The sequence below is a fragment of the Salvelinus sp. IW2-2015 genome, linkage group LG4q.1:29, assembly GCF_002910315.2.
Source record: "Salvelinus sp. IW2-2015 linkage group LG4q.1:29, ASM291031v2, whole genome shotgun sequence".
In the NCBI taxonomy this organism is placed as follows: Eukaryota; Metazoa; Chordata; class Actinopteri; order Salmoniformes; family Salmonidae; genus Salvelinus; species Salvelinus sp. IW2-2015.
Window position 1 is genome coordinate 34,074,766 of NC_036842.1, and position 20,300 is coordinate 34,095,065.

General features: G+C 42.9%; 1 protein-coding gene across 2 annotated transcripts in view; it reads left to right on the top strand.

Moving 5' to 3' along the window:
- Positions 1-14,204, top strand: part of lrrc8aa (leucine rich repeat containing 8 VRAC subunit Aa) — a 25,321-nt gene extending 11,117 nt beyond the window's left edge. For both annotated transcript variants that reach the window (XM_023984496.2, XM_023984497.2), the window contains exons 2-3: positions 5,616-7,737; positions 13,686-14,204. In XM_023984496.2, coding sequence (XP_023840264.1) covers positions 5,626-7,737; positions 13,686-13,961 — 2,388 coding nt within the window. In that variant the 5' untranslated portion in view covers positions 5,616-5,625 and the 3' untranslated portion in view covers positions 13,962-14,204. The remainder of the gene's footprint in view (positions 1-5,615; positions 7,738-13,685) is intronic.
- Positions 14,205-20,300: the final 6,096 nt, after the last annotated feature.

Consider the following 20,300-nt stretch of genomic DNA (forward strand, 5'->3'; position numbering starts at 1 on the left):
TGCCTTTGGGGCAGGAGTGCCTTTGGGGCAGGAGTGCCTTTGGGGCAGGAGTGCCTTTGGGGCAGGAGTGCCTTTGGGGCAGGAGTGCCTTTGGGACATGAGTAGCCCAGTCAGAGCCCGGACTTGAACCGGTTCGAACATCTCTGGAGAGACCTGAAAATTGTTGTGCAGTGACGCTCCCCATCCAACTTGACAGAGCTTGAGGGATCTGCAGAGAAGATTGGGAGAAACTCCCCAAATATAGGTGTACCAAGCTTGTAGCGTCATACCCAAGACGACTCGAGGCTGTAATCGCTGCGCAAGGTTCTTCAACATAGTACTGAGTAAAGGGTCTGAATACTTACGTGAATGTAATATTTCAGTTTTTTACATTTGCAAACATTTCTCACTTGTTTTTCCTTTGTCATTATTGGGTATTGTGTATAGATTTTTTGGCGGGGACTATTTAATACATTTTAGAATAAAGCTGTAACATCAAAATATGGAAAATGTTTAGGGGTCTGAACACTTTCCGAATGCACTGTAGGCCTACTGCAGCTCTGATTTGGTTATGGTGCACCGGTCTCTGTAGAGTACAGGCCTGAGTCGTGCCTGTCAATGCAATAGAATCCTACTCCGATGTGTTCTGCCTACCACAAAATATCTTGCATAGTTTGTTTTTGTTTTGGTATGTTGCCTTGGAAGGGGTTAAATATTGCGTTGATTCGATCACAATTCCCTCAGTAAAGAAACGTTGATAGTTTTAACTAACGGGGAAAACTCTAAAGTTGAGTGAAGTTCAATCTTGTGCTTTTCTGCACGGGCTGATATTTCTTCTGTGCGGCAGTCCCAGGGGAGATGCACGCCCGCGCACAGCTTAGAGGGAACATTGAACACTGGGCATAAGCCTTGGCAAAATGTGTGTAATTGCAGGAAATTTGCTTTAAAACACCAAAATGTTGTCTCTGCGGCCAAGAGGCGGGCCCCTAAAACTGTGCCATTGGCAACGGCACTAACGCTGCTTAAAAAAAATAATAGGGGAAACACTGAAATGGTACAAATGCAGAGGACTTTGTACTTGACTGGTTCATTTCCCAAGGAATGCCCTATTAAATGGGTGGTTTTCCCCATACACCGTAGTAGTAGGGCAATTCCACAGTCACAGAATTTGTTAAACTTTTTAAATCAATGGTCTCAACGTAAATCTGTTACCGTGGAATTGGCAAGTAGTAGTAAATTCTCAGGCCTGAAGGTTTTCCTGACCAGAAAAAAATGCAAGTCCTTAGTAATAGGCTATAACTACAGCCAAAAGTCTTTTTCCTGGCCAAAAAACTCCTGGCCCCAACAATGTCCTAATAAATGGGTTGTTTTCCCATGTTTGAGAGATCACTGGTGGTGATAGACTAATGCTGAGCTAGACATAACAGGTTAAACACCATGACGATGCAAGCCTTTTCTGGCAAAACAACTTTGCAGCCGTGTTAATGGATTCCTCTTTGGTTATTATAGTCTGTGACATTTCGCTGTTGCCCCATTGAATACCATAATTAAACGTCACGCATTGAGTAATATTTCTTGAGAACGTAAACAGGAAGAAACATTTTTTATTTATTTCACCTTTATTTAACCAGGTAGGCTAGTTGAGAACAAGTTCTCATTTACAACGGCGACCTGGCCAAGATAAAGCAAAGCAGTGTGACACAGACAACAACAGAGTTACACATGGCATAAACAATAAACAAGCCAATAACACAAACAAGTCAATGACACAGTAGAAAAAAGAGTCTATATACATTGTGTGCAAAAGGCAGGAGAAGGTAGGCAATAAATAGGCCATAGGAGCGAATAATTACAATTTAGCAGATTAACACTGGCGTGATAAATGAGCAGATGATGATGTGCAAGTAGAGATACTGGTGTGCAAAAGAGCAGAAAAGTGAATAAAAACAATATGGGGATGAGGTAGGTAGATTGGGTGGGCTATTTACAGATGGACTATGTACAGCTGCAGCGATCGGTTAGCTGCTCAGATAGCTGATGTTTAAAAACTTCTTATGGCTGGGATCCCGTTAACGGGATCGATATGACAACAGCCAGTGAAAGTGCAGGGCGCCAAATTCAAAACAACAAATCTCATAATTAAAATTCCTCAAACATACAAGTATTATACACCATTTTAAAGATAAAGTTGTTGTTAATCCCACCACAGTGTCCGATTTCAAAAAGGCTTTACGACGAAAGCACACAAAGATTATGTTAGGTCTGCACCTAGTCACAGAAAAACACAGCCATTTTTCCAGCCAAAGAGAGGAGTCACAAAAAGAAGAAATAGAGAAAATGTATCACTAACCTTTGATCTTCATCAGATGATACTCATAGGACTTCATGTTACACAATACATGTATGTTTTGTTCGATAAAGTTCATATTTATATCCAAAAATCGCATTTTACATTGGCGCGTTACGTTCAGTAATGTTTTGCTTCCAAAACATCCGGTGATTTTGCAGAGCCACATCAATTTACAGAAATACTCATAATAAACATTGATAAAAGATACAACTGTTGTTCATGGAATTATAGATTAACTTCTCCTTAATGCAACCGCTGTGTCAGATAAAAAAATAAAAAAAAGCTTTACCGAAAAAGCACACCATGCAATAATCTGAGTACAGCGCTCAGACAACAAAAGAAGCCATACAGATATCCGCCATGTTGTGGAGTCAACAGAAGTCAGAATAGCATTACAAAAATTCACTTACCTTTGATCATCAGAATGCACTCCCAGGAATCCCAGTTCCACAATAATGTTTGATTTGTTCGATAAAGTCCATCATTTATGTCCAAATACCTCCTTTTTGTTTGCGCGTTTAGTAAACAATCCAAACTCACGACGCGCGGGCAAGTCCATGCGAAAGTTTAGACAAAGTCATATTACAGTTCGTAGAAACATGTCAAACGAAGTATAGAATCAATCTTTAGGATGTTTTTATCAAATCTTCAATAATGTTCCAACCGGAGAATTCCTTTGTCTGTAGAAATGCAATGGAACAGGGCTAACTCTCACGTGAACGTGCGTGACCAGCTCATGCCACTCTGCCAGACCACTGACTCATTCAGCTCCCATTCCCCCCTCCTTCACAGTAGAAGCCTGAAACAGGTTCTAAAGATTCTAAAGACTGTTGACATCTAGTGGAAGCCTTAGGAAGTGCAATATGACCAAAATTCCACTGTATATTCGATAGGCGATGAGTTGAAAAACTACAAACCTCAGAACCCCTTCCTGGTTGGATTTTCTCTCAGGTTTTTGCCTGCCATATGAGTTCTGTTATACTCCCAGACATCATTCAAACAGTTTTAGAAACTTCAGAGTGTTTTCTATCCAAATCTACTAATAATATGCATATATTAGAAACTGGGCCTGAGTAGCAGGCAGTTTACTCTGGGCACCTTATTCATCCAAGCTACTCAATACTGCCCCCAGCCATAAGAAGTTAAAGTTGGTGAGGGAAATTAAAGTCTCCAACTTCAGTGATTTTTGCAATTCGTTCCAGTCACTGGCAGCAGAGAACTGGAAGGAAAGGTGGCCAAATGAGGTGTTGGCTTTGGGGATGATCAGTGAGATATACCTGCGGGAACGTGTGCTACGGGTAGGTGTTGTTATCGTGACCAGTGAACTGAGAAGGCGGAGCGTTACCTAGCATAGACTTATAGATGACCTGGAGCCAGTGGGTCTGGCGGCGAATATGTAGCGAGGGCCAGCCGACTAGAGCATACAGGTCGCAGTGGTGGGTGGTATAATGGGCTTTGGTGACAAAATGGATGCCATTGTGATAGACTGCATCCAGTTTGCTGAGTAGAGTATTGGAAGCTATTTTGTAGATGACATCGCCGAAGTCGAGGATCGGTAGGATAGTCAGTTTTACTAGGGTAAGTTTGGCGGCGTGAGTGAAGGAGGCTTTGTTGCGAAATAGAAAGCTGATTCTAGATTTGATTTTGGATTGGAGATGTTTAATATGAGTCTGGAGGAGAGTTTACAGTCTAACCAGAAACCTAGGTATTTATAGTTCTAGGTCGGAACCGTCCAGGGTGGTGATGCTAGTCGGGCGAGCGGGTGCGGGCAGCGAACGGTTGAAAAGCATGCATTTGGTTTTACTAGCGTTTTAAGAGCAGTTGGAGGCCATGGAAGGAGTGTTGTATGGCATTGAAGCTCGTTTGGGGGTTAGTTAACACTGTGTCCAAGGACGGGCCAGAAGTATACAGAATGGTGTTGTCTGCGTAGAGGTGGATCAGGGAATCGCCCGCAGCAAGAGCAACATCATTGATATATACAGAGAAAAGAGTCGGCCTGAGAATTGAACCCTGTGGTACCCCCATAGAGACTGCCAGAAGTCCGGACAACATGCCCTCCGATTTGACACACTGAACTCTGTCTGCAAAGTAGAGTCACTGTTTTCTTAATGGACTTTTTAAATGCCAAAGTTCTGGAAAGCTCTCCTTCCTTAAAATGTCAAGTCCTCCTACATGATGGGTTTGTCCTTTTTATTACTTTGATTTCACATTTTTGTGAGGGGTCTTTTCACAGAACATTGATTCAGAGATGTTACTAACTTTAGTGTGTTGATGCGTGCTGTGTCAGGTTCTGTGCCCCTCTGTATCCAGCTTGCTCTGCATTCTCTGAGCCACATAGTGTTCTGTCTGCTCACAGGATGTCTGGGTTGTCCCTGACGAGTAGCAGACTCTCCATAGCTGGGAAACATAATAACTGCTTTCCCTGCACCAACCTGGCAACCCACAGACATAATGCCCCTAATCATCTGGGAATGGGTACAGATATGGGTACATATTTCCCATAATAAGCTTCCTTGGGTTTTGCATTCTGATATAAATAAGATGTTGGGTTACAGATGAGAATATAATAATTGAAGCAATTGTGGAGTTGTTGTGTTAGACATAGTTGAATGTAAAGAATGGTCTGTGTTTGAGGCGCAGGTAACTGATTTGGTTCTAGGTGCTGAGATTAGCTGACTCATAACATTGCAAAGGAAGTCACATTTAATATACGTAGGAGGTCTGTGGTTTAGTTCACTGGAATAAAGTAACCACACGCAAGCAGTCGGGTTTGTGTTTAGCTGTCTGCACTTGTGCTGAAAAATCAGTGGTTGAAGAAAGCTTATAAGTTCATTGAGAACGCATGCTGATGTAACCGATGTGAAATGGCTAGCTAGATAGCGGTGGTGCGCGCTAATAGTGTTTCAATCGGTGACGTCACTCGCTCTGACACCTGAAGTAGTTGTTCCCCTTGCTCTGCAAGGGCCGCGGCTTTTGTGGCGCGATGGGTAACGATGCTTTGTGGGTGTCAGTTGTTGATGTGTGCAGAGGGTCCCTGGTTCGAGCCCGGGTCGGGGCGAGGGGACGGACGAAAGTTAAACTGTTACACTGACATGACGTGTCTCCCCACGAGTCAGAGTATCTGATGAGCAGTGTCTGTGGTTCGATGAGCTGTGTTTGTAGTTCAAGATGAAGCATGTTGGCGCAAACCTGTAAATATTTTGCTCTAATGAACTTTGAAATATACTATACATGTAATGCAAGACATTCACATTTATATTTAGTCTCTTTCTCTCCCTCTCCATAGGTAAACCATCATGATCCCCATCACAGAGCTCCGGTACTTTGTTGACACCCAGCCGGCGTACCGCATCCTGAAGCCATGGTGGGACGTCTTCACAGACTACATCTCCATTGTCATGCTCATGATCGCCGTGTTCGGGGGCACGCTGCAGGTCACCCAGGACAAGATGATTTGCCTGCCCTGCAAGTGGGTGGTCAATAAGTCCTGTGAGTACCTCAATGTGAGCTTCCCAGACCCATTTGCCTCTGAGCCCAAAGGCATCAAGTATGAACTCGATCGGCACCAGTACAACTACATTGACGCGGTCTGCTACGAGAACAAGCTACACTGGTTCGCCAAGTACTTCCCCTACCTGGTGCTACTGCACACCCTCATCTTCCTGGCCTGCAGTAATTTCTGGTTCAAGTTCCCCCGGACTAGCTCCAAATTGGAGCACTTTGTATCCATCCTGCTCAAGTGTTTTGACTCGCCCTGGACCACCAGGGCTCTGTCCGAGACGGTAGTGGAGGAAAGCGACCCCAAGCCCCTGGGGAAGATGAACGGTTTGGTGGACAAGAAGGCATCTTGTGTCAGCGAGGACGTGGAGGCCAGCATTCCTATGCTCCAAAGGACTAGGTCCCGCATCGAACAGGGCATCGTGGACCGCTCCGACACCGGCGTCCTGGACAAGAAGGAAGGCGAGCAGGCCAAAGCTCTGTTTGAGAAGGTGAAGAAGTTCCGGATGCACGTTGAAGAAGGGGACATCGTTTACCGGCTCTACATCCGCCAGACCATCATCAAAGTCGTCAAGTTCATCCTGATCATCTGCTACACGGCCTACTATGTGCACTACATCAAGTTCAGTGTGATCTGCAAGGTGGACATTGAGAAGCTGACAGGCTATAGGATGTACCACTGTGCTCACCCCCTGGCCACCCTCTTCAAGATCCTGGCCTGTTTCTATATCAGCCTGGTGGGGATTTACGGTCTCATCTGCATGTACACCCTCTGCTGGATGCTCAGCCGCTCCCTCAAGCGCTACTCTTTTGAGTCGATCCGTGAGGAGAGCCACTACAGCGACATACCCGATGTGAAGAATGACTTTGCCTTCATGCTGCACATGATTGATCAGTATGACCCGCTCTACTCAAAACGGTTTGCCGTTTTCCTATCGGAGGTGAGTGAGAACAAACTGCGTCAGCTGAACCTCAACAACGAGTGGACGCTGGACAAGCTGAGGCAACGCATCACCAAGAACTCCCAAGAGAAACTGGAGCTGCACCTGTTCATGCTTAGCGGAATCCCTGACACAGTGTTTGACCTCCTAGAACTGGAGGTGCTCAAGCTGGAACTCATCCCCGACGTCACTATCCCCCCCATCATTGCCCAGCTGGTCAGCCTGAGAGAGATGTGGCTCTACCACACACCAGCCAAAATCGAGGCCCCAGCTTTGGCCTTCCTGAGGGAGAACCTGAAGTCCCTCCACATCAAGTTCACAGACATCAAGGAGATCCCTCTGTGGATCTACAGCCTGAAGAACCTGAGTGAGCTGCACCTCACAGGGAACCTGAGCGCAGAGAACAACCGCTTCATCGTAATCGATGGGCTACGGGAGCTCAAGAGGCTCAAAGTGCTCCGTTTGAAGAGCAACCTGACCAAGCTGCCTCAGGTGGTGACAGACGTCGGAGTCCACCTCCAAAAGCTGTCCATCAACAACGAGGGCACCAAGCTAATGGTGCTCAACAGCCTGAAGAAGATGATGAACCTGACAGAGCTGGAGCTGTTGCGCTGTGACCTGGAACGAATCCCGCACTCAATCTTCAGCCTACACAACCTGCAGGAGATCGACCTGAAGGACAACAATCTCAAGACCATCGAGGAGATCATCAGCTTCCAGCACCTGCACCGGCTGGTAAGCCTGAAGCTGTGGTACAACCAGATCGCCTACATCCCCATCCAGATCGGCACCTTGACGAACATGGAGAGGCTCTACCTAAACCGCAACAAGATCGAGAAGATCCCGGGCCAGCTCTTCTACTGCCGCAAACTGCGCTTCCTGGACCTGAGTCACAACAACCTGACCAGTATACATGCCGATGTGGGCTTCCTCCAGAACCTGCAGTACTTTGCTGTGACGGCCAACAGGGTGAGTAGAGATCTAGTATTTGAGTGTTCCTGAGAAAATGTTAGCTACACACCAGTGGAGGCTGCGGAGGAGAGAACGGCTTGTAATAGTGGCTGAAATGGAGCAAATGGAATGGCATCAAACACATTGAAACCATGTTCCACGTATTCCGCTTCAGCCACTACCACGAGCACTTTCTCCCCAATTAAGGTGCCACCAGCCTCCTGTGCTATACACCTAGAACTAACACAATTTCTTCTTTCCTCTATCTAGCTATTTCATGGTCAGGTCAAATGGTCACCAAACACTTGTTAAGGCCTTTATCTGTGTGTCATAGGAACATTTTAGACATTTTTCTTGAAATGCCCTTTCTTCCTCTTTCACATGTGAATGGGGTCAAAGGTCACACTGGGTAACAGGAAGGTAGGGGTTAGCATTATGAATACAGTTATGTTGGGGTTAATGTCCCTAGGGTTGTTCCACCTCAAAAAGCACAAAGAGGATTTTGAAACCCACCATCTGAGATTGAGCTGAAATTGTGTCTGTAGTTAAACAGATAAGATCAGCATTCCTGAAACATTATTGTGTTGAAATATAATTTGATCTCTGTGAAATTAAGGTAATTGATTGCACCCAAATTGTCTATTTTAATTTATTGGATTCATATAATCGTCAATAAATATAGTACCTAACATCCGATTTGGACCATAATTCTTTCTAACAATGAGTGAGACATGAGGAATCCAATAACATGGTGAAAAGCCACCCATGGACCCCAATAGCTTTTGCTTATGTGGTCACAATTCAAGCCAGTCAGTCATCCATGAAAGCAATTCAGTTTGTCCTTCTCTTATCCTTAATCTATGTCCAGGAAACAGCTCCTCTGTGTGGTTTATCCCCTTCAAAAACAAAAAGGGCTGTATTAGTTAGACCATTCCTGGTAAACCCAGCAGTTCTAATGACTTCAATGTTATGGTCTTTAATGGTAAACGACCCAAACACACAGTGGCCGTGTCTAAATACCCATACCTGCCACTAAATATTATGTCATATTTTTTTAATAGTATATCCAATTTCTAAAATAGTACTCCGAATGTGTCATCTTATGCACTATTGCGTTGACTCCCTGCCATTCGTTCATTTTGGTACAGTGCAATCAACTTATCAGCTGTTGTAAACACGTGAGTCGGGAAAGACGAGTGAATTCCACTAGATCAAACCCTGAAATTAGTATATGCAATTTAAGTATGTAGTACGCTACTATGGGTGTTCATTCAATCAATCAAATGTATTTATAAACCCCTTTTTACATCAGCCGATGTCACAAAGTGCTATACAGAAACCCAGCCTAAAACCCCAAACTGCAAGCAGGGTCAAATTATTATCATCATCACAGTGGTTGTAGAGGGTGCAACAGGTCAGCACCTCAGGAGTAAATGTCAGTTAGCTTTTCATAGCCGAGCATTCAGAGGTCGAGAGGTCAAAAGAGAGGCATGAATGAATGTCCGGTGAACAGGTCAGGGCTCCATAGCTGCAGGCAGAACAGTTGAAACTGGCGCAGCAGCACGACCAGGTGGACTGGGTACAGCAACGAGTCATCAGGCCAGGTAGTCCTGAGGCATGGTCCCAGGGCTCAGGTCCTCTGGGGGAGAGAGAGAATTAGAGGGAGCATACTTAAATTCACACAGAACACCGGAGAAATACTCCAAACATAAGACTGACCCTATCCCCCCAACACAAACTATTTCAGCATAAATACTGGAGGCTGAGATAGGAGGGGTCGGGAGACACTGTGGCCCCATCTGCTGATACCCCCGGACAGGGCCAATCAGGCAGGATATAACCCCATCCACTTTTCCAAAGCACAGCCCCCACACCACTAGAGGGATATCTTTAACCACCAACTTACTACCCTGAGACAAGGCTGAGTATAGCCCACAAAGATCTCCCCCACGGCATGAACCTGAGGGGGGCGCCAAACCCGGACAGGAAGATCACGTCAGTGACTCACCCCTCCTAGGGACGGCATGGAAGTGCACCAGTAAGCCAGTGACTCAGCCCCCGTAATGGGGTTCGAGGCAGAGAATCCCAGTGGAGAGAAGGGAACCGGCCAGGCAGAGACAGCAAGGGAGGTTCGTTGCTCCAGTGCCTTTCCGTTCACCTTCGCACCCCTGGGCCAGACTACACACAATCATAGGACCTACTGAAGAGACGAGTCTTCAATAAAGACTTAAAGGTTGAGACTGAGTCTGCGTCTTTCACATGGATAGGCAGACCATTACATAAAAATTGAGCTCTTTAGGAGAAAGCCCTGCCTCCAGCTGTTGGCTTAGAAATTCTAAGGACATTAAGGAGGCCTGCGTCTTGTGACCGTAGCGTATGTGTAGGTATGTATGGCTGGACCAAATCCGAGAGGATAGGTAGGAGCAAGCCCATTTAATGCTTTGTAGGTTAGCAGTAAAACATTTAAATCAGCCCTAGCCTTTACAGGAAGCCAGTATAGAGAGGCTAGCACTGGAGTAAAAGGATCACAGTTTTTGGTTCTAGTCAAGATTCTAGCAGCTGTGTTTAGCACTAACTGAAGATTATTTTGTGCTTTATCCGGGTAGGCGCAAAGTAGAGCATTGTAGTTGTCTAGAAGTGACAAAAGCAAGGATTAATTTTTCTGCATCATTTTTGGACAAAGTTTCTGATTTTTGCAATGTCACGAAGATGGAAAAAAGCTGTCCTTGAAATAGTCTTGATATGTTCGTCAAAAGAGAGATCAGGGTCCAGAGTAACGTCGAGGTCCTTCAGTTTTATTTGAGACAACTGTACAACCATCAAGATTCATTGTCAGATCCAACAGAAGATCTCTTTGTTTCTTGGGACCTAGAACGAGCATCTCTGTTTTGTCTGAGTTTTTAAAAGTAAAACATTTGCCGCCATCAACTTCCTTATGTCTGAAACACAGGCTTTCAGGGAGGGCCATTTTGGGGCTTCACCATGTTTCATTGAAATGTACAGCTGCGTATCATCCGCATAGCAGTGAAAGTTAACATTATGTTTTCGAATGACATCCCCCAAGAGGTAAAATATATAGTGAAAACAATAGTGGTCCTAAAACGGAACCTTGAGGAAGTCTGAAACTTAGTTGATTTGTCAGAGGATAAACCATCCACAGAGACAAACTGATATCTTTCTGACAGATAAGATCTAAACCAGCCCAGAACTTGTCCTTGTCCAGAACTTGTCCAATTTGGGTTTCCAATCTCTCCAAAAGAATGTTATGGTCGATGGTGTCAAAAGCAGCAAGCACTAAGGTCTAGGAGCATGAGGACATGGCCACAGTGTTTTTGTAATGGTGTTGTATTTAATGGTAAATGTCACTAATCACACTACATATAGAGATGTTTTAATGATTTTATTGAAAAACCTATGACTGCCGTGCAGTGGTTCATAATTGTATTATTTTATTAGGTTTGTTGCAACAGTTTTAGTCACTAGCCCATTCCTCCATCAAAGTTTTGGGCTGGTAGGAAAAGTCTTCATATAGAATTTGCACCATTGGGATAGCCATCTCATAAAGCTGACATTTGTTAAACTGTTCAAGGAGAGTTGGCTTGAAGCATTAGGTTGCTAGAAGGACAAACTGAATTGCTTTCATGGAGGACTGTCTTGTGCGTGATCACACAATGTATTTTCATCATGAGCAAAAGCTATTGGTTTTCTATCCAAGGTTGCAATTTTTTTTGTAGTTGATGCATTTAAAAACTCAAGAGCCCATCAAAATTGATAAAATGGTGTAGCAGGAACAGCAGCATCTATTGAGCAAAACATGGTACTTTCAGAGTAATGTATGGTAAATATTGACTAAGTGACTTTAATGGCAAATTTTTCATAAAGGCTGGAAAAACACCAGATTCACAGGGAATATATTACATAGGATGAAGAAACAATACTCCAAGCCGCAGCTCCATACTGCTTGTCAGACATAGATACCTAATGACCTTGTGTACCTATTGTAGAGTTGTGTAGTAGACTGGAATGTCTACATAGTCAGTGCCATTGAGATAAACTGGTCACTTGAATAGTTCACTATTCTGAAAAGTAACAGCCTACCCTGCTAATAATGTTTGAAATTAGTTAAAATAGGGGAAACTGCTCGACCTACTACACACTGTTGGTTAACTGAGACTATGTGCCGGAGTCCTAAAAGTACAGACGAGCAGTTATATTATGCTAATGAGTTTGTCACACTTCTGGCTGCAGATCAAGAGGTCGTATCCCTGGGGTGATTTTCATGGCAAACTGTTTTCATTCTGTATTGTTTTATTTGTACTATTCCCCACCCTGTTAGATGCAATTCATCTTTGTTAAGCAGATGGCTGGAAAAGGTTTAGTGTGTCCTGTACAGAATACCTCAGGGAGATGCAATCTTACAAACAATTCCCAAAACACCCGACTGAGTCTGAGATCATTAACATGAACTTTGACTTATGTGAATTCTTGTCTGAGTGCTGACTTCTAGAGTTTTGAGGTTAATTTAAGTGTAGGCTAACTCTTGTAAGTGTAAAGCTTGTAAATTAAAGTGTAACACTTTAGTGGAATGTATCATGTAAAATATAATTTGTGTAATATCATATGTAAATGCATTATAGGATTTCATATATTTTAATCATGTAAATGTGAAATGACTCCGCTATAGCAATGGCCATTTTGTGTTTTTGCATTGGCCGATTTGTGCATCTTGCGTCAACGACACTGACCATTGTGACTTCCTGTACATTCCTGACAGACAGGCTGACTTCAGTCTCCTTACAACAAATTTGCTTGATTTTGGTGGACATTGTCTAATGCTGAGCCAGTTCATTAACTGAACACACTGTTCATCCAATACATTTTTTAAAGAATCAAGTTTAGTGTGAAAAATAAGGACTTGCAAGGAATTCTGGGAGGTTATACAACATTTCCCCCATTACCTACTGGTGGTCATGTGCTGTGTGAGGAATCAGATGGTTTGAGTAAACAATACTATTATGTTTTTTTATTTTACTGCACTCACTCACCCATATACGTAGTTCCATACTGAGAATAGGCCACAAACAGGGTGGTATGCTGCTCAAAATAGCCCCGTTTACAAGGAACCCCTCTGGTGTGTTCTGTGTTTTTATGCCCTTCTCCAGAGTCTTCTCTTTGCCATTAGTACATTATCGACCTAAATGAGTTGTGAAATTTGTAAAACGTTATTCCCAGGTGGGCCCCTAACGAGGACCCGACGCTCACCACTGTACTCCAATGTTCTAAAGTGTTCTAGGTTTTTGTTTTTCTCTTGAAGAACAATGCCTGGGTAGCTCCAGCTGCCTCACATCTTCAGTGTTTTGAAGCTAAGAAAAGCATTTGTAATTTGATAAGGCTATTTTAAGCTCGGTGAATCAGCTTACTCTGATCATATTTTGGCTTAAATTAACAGCATCTATGTAAAATGCACTCATTGTGCTGTTGCCTCAACAGATGACTGAACTATTAATAACAGGTGTTGGTGTAAGCATAAGTAATTATACAAATATGTATGGTACTCTAAGACTGTGACTGTATGTCTGTACCTCTATTGCTCGATTGGCTCCCTTCTTTAGGGCAGAGTGCCTAGGTTTGTTTCTGATTGGCTTAAAGTCCTATGGGCTGGTGTGACTGTTTTTCGATTGGGTAGCTACAGTCGGAACAGTATGTACTGAACTCTCCTTTCTCCCCTCTTTTGCCAAGTCTGTTCTTGAGAACATAGCTGTTCACTGGGGAGGAGTTCAACTTTAAGCACCTTTCACAGCCTAAAGCAAGAAACAGTATGCCTGTTTTAAACCATACACTATAGTATGCATAACCTATGCACAAATACAGTTAAATTATATTTTATGAGGTCAAAAACAGACAAAATAAACATTTCTCCTATTTCAACATTCATCCTCTCTGATCTCCCTCCTTGTCACTGTCAGATCGAGTCACTCCCGCCGGAGCTGTTCCAGTGCAAGAAGCTGCGCACCCTGAACCTGGGCAACAACTGCCTGCATACTCTACCGTCGCGCTTCGGCGAGCTGACGGGCCTGACCCAGCTGGAGCTGCGGGGTAACCGTCTGGAGTGCCTGCCCGTGGAGCTGGGGGAGTGCAGGCAGTTGAAGAGGAGCGGCCTGGTGGTGGAGGAGGACCTGTTCAAGACGCTGCCCACAGAGGTCAAAGAACAGCTGTGGAGGGCCGACAAGGAGCTGGTCTGAGGAGAGAGTCCAGAGAGAGAGAGGGAGCCTAAGGAGAGGAGGAAAGCGGGAGAGAGGATTGGGCAGTGGAGGCTGATGTCACTTTCAATTGGAGGCCATTCTCAAATTGTGTCCGTATTGCTGGACACGCATCCAGAGAAGGATGGATGGATGGTTGGTTGGTTGTTGTCTTGGCTCTCCTGGCTGAATTAGTCTTTTTTAGGGTAACTGGTGGGACTGCCACAATTACAGTATAACCGTGTAACCGATGAAGACAGTCATAACCATTAAAAAAAAAAAAAAAAAACAGCTGGCTGAATAACCACAATGCAGCAGCATCAGCACACAGAAATAGAACAGTCTAGGAAAATCTAACCTTGGCAATTTGACTGGTAAACTTGTAGGTACACTTGCAATGGCTGCCTGATATTGTGATGCAATAATTTCCATGGTAATGTAGAATGTTCATTCAAATTATGTTAACTGATGTAGCTCATGCAATGTATTTTTTTGTAATGTCAGTTGAGTTGATTGAATCAAATCGCAGCACAAATTACTTCCTGCTTTGAAACTATGGGTACACTGTCAATAACCGCCACTCCACCCATTATGCCATAATTTACTTGAATTGGGATGCCTGTTCTATTCATTATATTTCTATAGCAGCACATGCAGTCCGGAGGAGAGGAGAAAATGTAAATCTACCAAAAAATTATACATTTTTTGCTATTCAAACATTTATTACGGTGACCGCGGTATTTGGGTTGGCCAATTACCGTTATCCAAAATTCCATGACCATCAAATCCCTAGTCACAGGGTCACAAGATGTTCATTAACAGACTAACCAGATGGAGACCTCTCCTCGCCAACTTTGTCGTTCTTTTCCCCCTTTTTGTTAATGAAACGATGTGCAAAGTCGATCCTTGTCGAATGCTGATTAGGAGAGGATGAGACAGAAATGAAATGCTTGTGAGATTGAGGATTTTATTTTGTTGTTGTACGGTGTCATCTCAGTATGGATCAGGGGTGTCAAACTCATTTTGCTCTGGGGGCTGCATTTGGTCTTTAAGGTCAATCCTCCCTGACTGTCTAGCTTTAATTTCAGTGATTAATAGCGAGTTGGACACAGTTAAACTGTATGAATGTAAATCCATTATCATTTCTACACCGTTGCCATTTGGTTTTAGTCATTTTAAACTATATTGAGTATGTTTCCCCACCAAAAGGAAAACAATATTTATATATATTTTTTCTCAAACAACTGGCAGGAAGTATGTTTTGACACTTCTGGTATAGACAGTGGCCACAGAAGGACAACATAAAAGAGTTGGTGTGGGAGTGGAATGTTCATGTAGCCTACAAAGCAATATATGTGTGTGCTCTGTTTTCCATCTTCACTTGGAAGTATACAGTCTAGAGGTCGACCGATTATGATTTTTCAACGCCTATACCAATACCGATTTATTGGAGGACCCAAAAAAGCCGATACCGATTAATCGGCCGATATAAAAAAATTGATAATAATAATAATACATTTTAAAAAATGGAAATGTATTTGTAATAATAACAATTACTACAACTACTGAATGAACACTTATTTTAACTTAATATAATACATCAATAAAATCAATTTAGCCTCAAATAAATAATGAAACATGTTCAATTTGGTTTAAATAATGCAAAAACTAAGTGTTGGAGAAGAAAGTAAAAGTTCCTTGCTCAGAACATGAGAACATATGAAAGCTGGTGGTTCCTTTTAACATGAGTCTCTTCAATATTCCCAGGTAAGAAGTTTTAGGTTGTCGGAATTATAGGACTATTTCTCTCTATACCATTTGTATTTCATATACGTTTGACTATTGGATATTCTTATAGGCACTTTAGTATTGCCAGTGTAACAGTATAGCTTCCGTCCCTCTCATCGACAACAGCCACCCTCGAAGCATCGTTACCCATCACTCCACAAAAGCCGCGGCCCTTGCAGAGCAAGGGAACAACTACTCCAAGTCTCAGAGCGAGTGACGTCACCAATTTGAAATGCTATTAGCGCGCACCCCGCTAACTAGCTAGCCATTTCACATCGGTTACACCAGCCTAATCTTGGGAGTTGATAGGCTTGAAGTCATAAACAGCTCAATGCTTGAAGCATTGCGAAGAGCTGCTGGCAAAATGCACGAAAGTGCTGTTTGAATGAATGCTTACGAGCCTGCTGCTGCCTACCATCGCTCAGACTGCTATATCAAATCATAGACTTAATTATAACATAATAACACACAGAAATACGAGCCTTTGTTCATTAATATGGTCAAATCCGGAAACGATCATTTCGAAAACAAAACGTTTATTCTTTCAGTGAAATACAAAACCGTTCCGTATTTTATCTAACGGGTGGCATCCCTAAGTCTAAATATTGCTGTTACATTGTACAACCTTCTATGTTATGTCATAATTATGTACAATTCTGGCAAATTAATTACGGTCTTTGTTAGGAATAAATGGACTTCACACAGTTCAACGAGCCAGGCGGCCCAAACTGCTGCATATACCCTGACTGCTTGCACGGAACGCAAAAGAAGTGACACAATTTCCCTAATTATAAGAAATTCATGTTAGCAGGCAATGTTAACTAAATATGCAGGTTTAAAAATATATACTTGTGTATTGATTTTTAAAGAAAGGCATTGATATTTATGGTTAGGTTTGGTGCAACGACAGTGCTAAATCATCACCTGTTTGGCAAAGTAGGCTGTGATTCGATGAGAAATTAACAGGCACCGCATTGATTATATGCAACGCAGGACACGCTAGATAAACTAGTAATATTATCAACCATGTATAGTTAACTAGTGATTATGTGAAGATTGATTTGTTTTTTATAAGTTTAATGCTAGCTAGCAACTTACCTTGGCTTCTTGCTGCCCTCGCGTAACAGGTAGTCAGCCTGCCACGCAGGCTCCTCGTGGAGTGCAATGTAATGCAGGTGGTTAGAGCGTTGGACTAGTAACCGGAAGGTTGCAAAAACGAATCCCCGAGCTGACAAGGTAAAAATCTGTCGTTCTGCCCCTGAACAAGGCAGTTAACCCACCGTTCCTAGGCCGTCATTGAAAATAAGAATGTGTTAACTGACTTGCCTAGTTAAATAAAGGTGTAAAAAAAATACCGATTTCCAATTTGTTATGAAAACTTGAAATCGGCCCTAATTAATCGGCCATTCCGATTAATCGATCGACCTCTAATACAGTCCACGAGTCTGTTTATCCAAACGCCAGTGAGAGGACGCAGGATCTGACTGGTTAATGAAACACTATGGCCGATGCAACCAAAGCAGGGCCCTGTTTTATTATGCACCAAATAGTGGGAAATGGACTGAAACTACCTGGACTTGTCCAAAAATAACACTAATTTTAGTTTTCTGCAAAACATTTCTAAATGTTTGTTACCGTGTGCCCTAATGAAAACAACCCAGATATTTGCACTCCAAAACAGTGACCGTGGATACATCATTGGCTTATACAGAACACATTTGTGCGGTATATTCTGCATGAATATCGAAGAGATACTTTTTTATTGAATGGACTTGGAGTAGAGAACATTAGAGGTCAATTGCCACCAAAGGTGATTCCTTTAAGACCAGCCAGGCAACTCTTGTTACTAATATGGCCTTCCCTTTCTGGTACTGTAATGTATGTCCCACGCTGTGTCATTACAACCATCATGTTCATGATTTTGCTAAATATGCAGACAAATGTATAGCTTATAATGTTGTACATTTATGTTTCAAGACTTTACATGGTATTATTATTCTTACCAGCTGTTCCAAGTTATTTTAAAAGGAGAGGGAAGCTTCACTTTGGAGGAAAGTGAGATGAATTCATATTTGTTGACAATTTTTCAAATGTAATAACTACATACATAACTGCCCTTTTTGCAAGGTTACCAATGGGTGTTTTGAGTCCTGCTCCGTTCTGAAAAGGCCTCAGTCTTGCATTTGTTAGTAAAGGCTAGAGCCCAGCTCTAAAAGGCTGGAGCAACGCTCACAGAGTAAGAGTGCATCAGAGAAGAACACACAATCCCAGAGCAGAGGCTCGCTGGTCGAGACTTGGGTGGTTGAATACAGACCTACTTTAATGTTGAAGTATTATTCTCTGACATGTTCCAAACTTTTCGAAACATTTGAAAACAACTGCAAACAGCTACACCACAGGTCATTCCTTAAACGGGCTGTTATGATTGATGTGGTTGAGCTATCTTAACAAACTGTTTTGAGAGTACCATAGGACTATCTCAGGGCTTCACTGGAGAGCTCATTGATTCACAGCGGCACAGGTTTGAAGGGGTAAATATGGTAACAGTTAGCGCTGACTGAATCGGAGAAGAAAATTGAGATTCTGATAATAGAACAGGATAATATATTTAAGAATATATTGTTGTATATAATTACTGTCATTCTTTAAAAGCCATATAGCGTCATAAAGAATCCCCCTCTTTGTGTAAGCCTCTTTCTGTTCAGCTGAGGTAGTGGTTACATGCTATTCTTCTGTATCACGTCTAACTCTATAAATGTATTGTTTTTACACTGAACTATTTGTATCTAACCAGATCTAATGCTCCAGCTTTTTATCCTTTTCCATAGCCCTCCCCAACAAATTAAAAATCTGTTTTTATCCTGACCTGTACTTGTACTGACCTTCAACACAGTGGGAACACTGTCACTTCCCTTAATCACAAGATTAGGCATTCCCCCCTAAAAAGCACAGAGAGATTTCAAACTTCTATTTCACAACCCCCCTCCCCCTCCAGTATGTCGCCATGGAGGAAACAGGTGGAGGGTGAGGTCAGCAAAGTGTTTACAGAGCAGTGGAACTAGGAAGTGTGGTAACATTTTATTTGGATAGTCCATCTGTATATGTTCTACAGACTAAGTTACATTTCAGCTAACTATCTGCTAGCCCTAACCAATTACATTATATTTTAGTCATTTAGCAGAGGCTCTTATCCAGATCTACATACAGGCGCAAATAGGGTTAAGTGCCTTACTCAAGGGCACATCAACAGATTTCTCACCTAGTCTGCTTGGGGATTCAAACCAGCGACTGGCCCAACGCTCTTAACTGCTAGGCTACCTGCCGCCCTAACCTTAACCCTTAACTTAGACCTAACCCTTAATCTATCCCTAACTGTAACCTTCGCAAGCAGTTGCTTATCAACAAAGTGTGACCGGAAGTGTGTGTGACCCACAGAAAATGCTTCCCCCGATCACGTCACTGTAGGAACGGTTTCTGTTCGGCTCAAGGTACATGTTGCATGGTCTAGGGTCAGATTGCAGTACCCTCATGAGCTTAGTCATTAGGGAGATTAAATAAGGTCTGATCCTGTATCAGTGGTTGGAGACAACCTCTACTGTACATTCCCCCCCCCCCCCCCCCCCCCATCTGTATAGGACTGTGCCAGTATGTTCGGTACTGTAGGTAGTCATGCCATGGTCACAACAGTTGACCGCAAAGGTAGCAGGTAGCCAAGCGGTTAGATCTGGAGGCAAAAGAAACACACACCTATTTAGGCGAGGTGCTGGCCAGCGGAGTGGAACACTTAAATAAAGGCGAGGAGCTCGGATGCAAAAATAGCTTGTCTGTCGAAACGTTGGACATAAATGTCTTCATCAGGGTATAATGTAACATCTGTATAGGATCTATATAGGACTGTGCCAGTATGTTAGGTACTGTAGGTAGTCATGCCATGGTCACAACAGTTGAACGCAAGGGTAGCAGGTAGCCAAGCGGTTTGAGCATTGGGCCAGTAACTGGAAGGTCACTGGTTTGAAGTCCTGAGCCGACAAGGTGAAAAATCTGTCTGTGCCCTTGAGCAAGGCACTTAACCCTAAAGTGCTACAGAGGCACCATATTACTATGGCTGACCCTGTAAAACAACACCTTTCACTGCACACATCCTATTTTTATTTTATCATCCCATCACTTTTATCTCCCATCAGCAATGTGACTGTTGTGAATGTTATTTTACATGTATGCATCCCAACATTCCTTTATTTAATGTGTTTTTTCAGAGTTACTGAATGCTTGTTTTCATAAGCAACATTCAAGTTCTCAGACTGGTCAGAAATGGTGTTCAGTGCTCGAGCTATGCAACGCTCGCCTTATTTCAACAGTCCTGTGCATCCAGTGTGGGTGGAGCGCCCTCCTGCGGGAGGTCTGAGTAATAGAGGAAATTGTTCACTGTCATTTTCTCAATTTTTTTGTAATGTAAAAAATAATGCTGTACGGTTGTGTGTATTACCATCAAAATATTAGAATTTTCTGACTCTTAATGGCCAGTCATTTAACCACATTGTGTATCATTTGGGT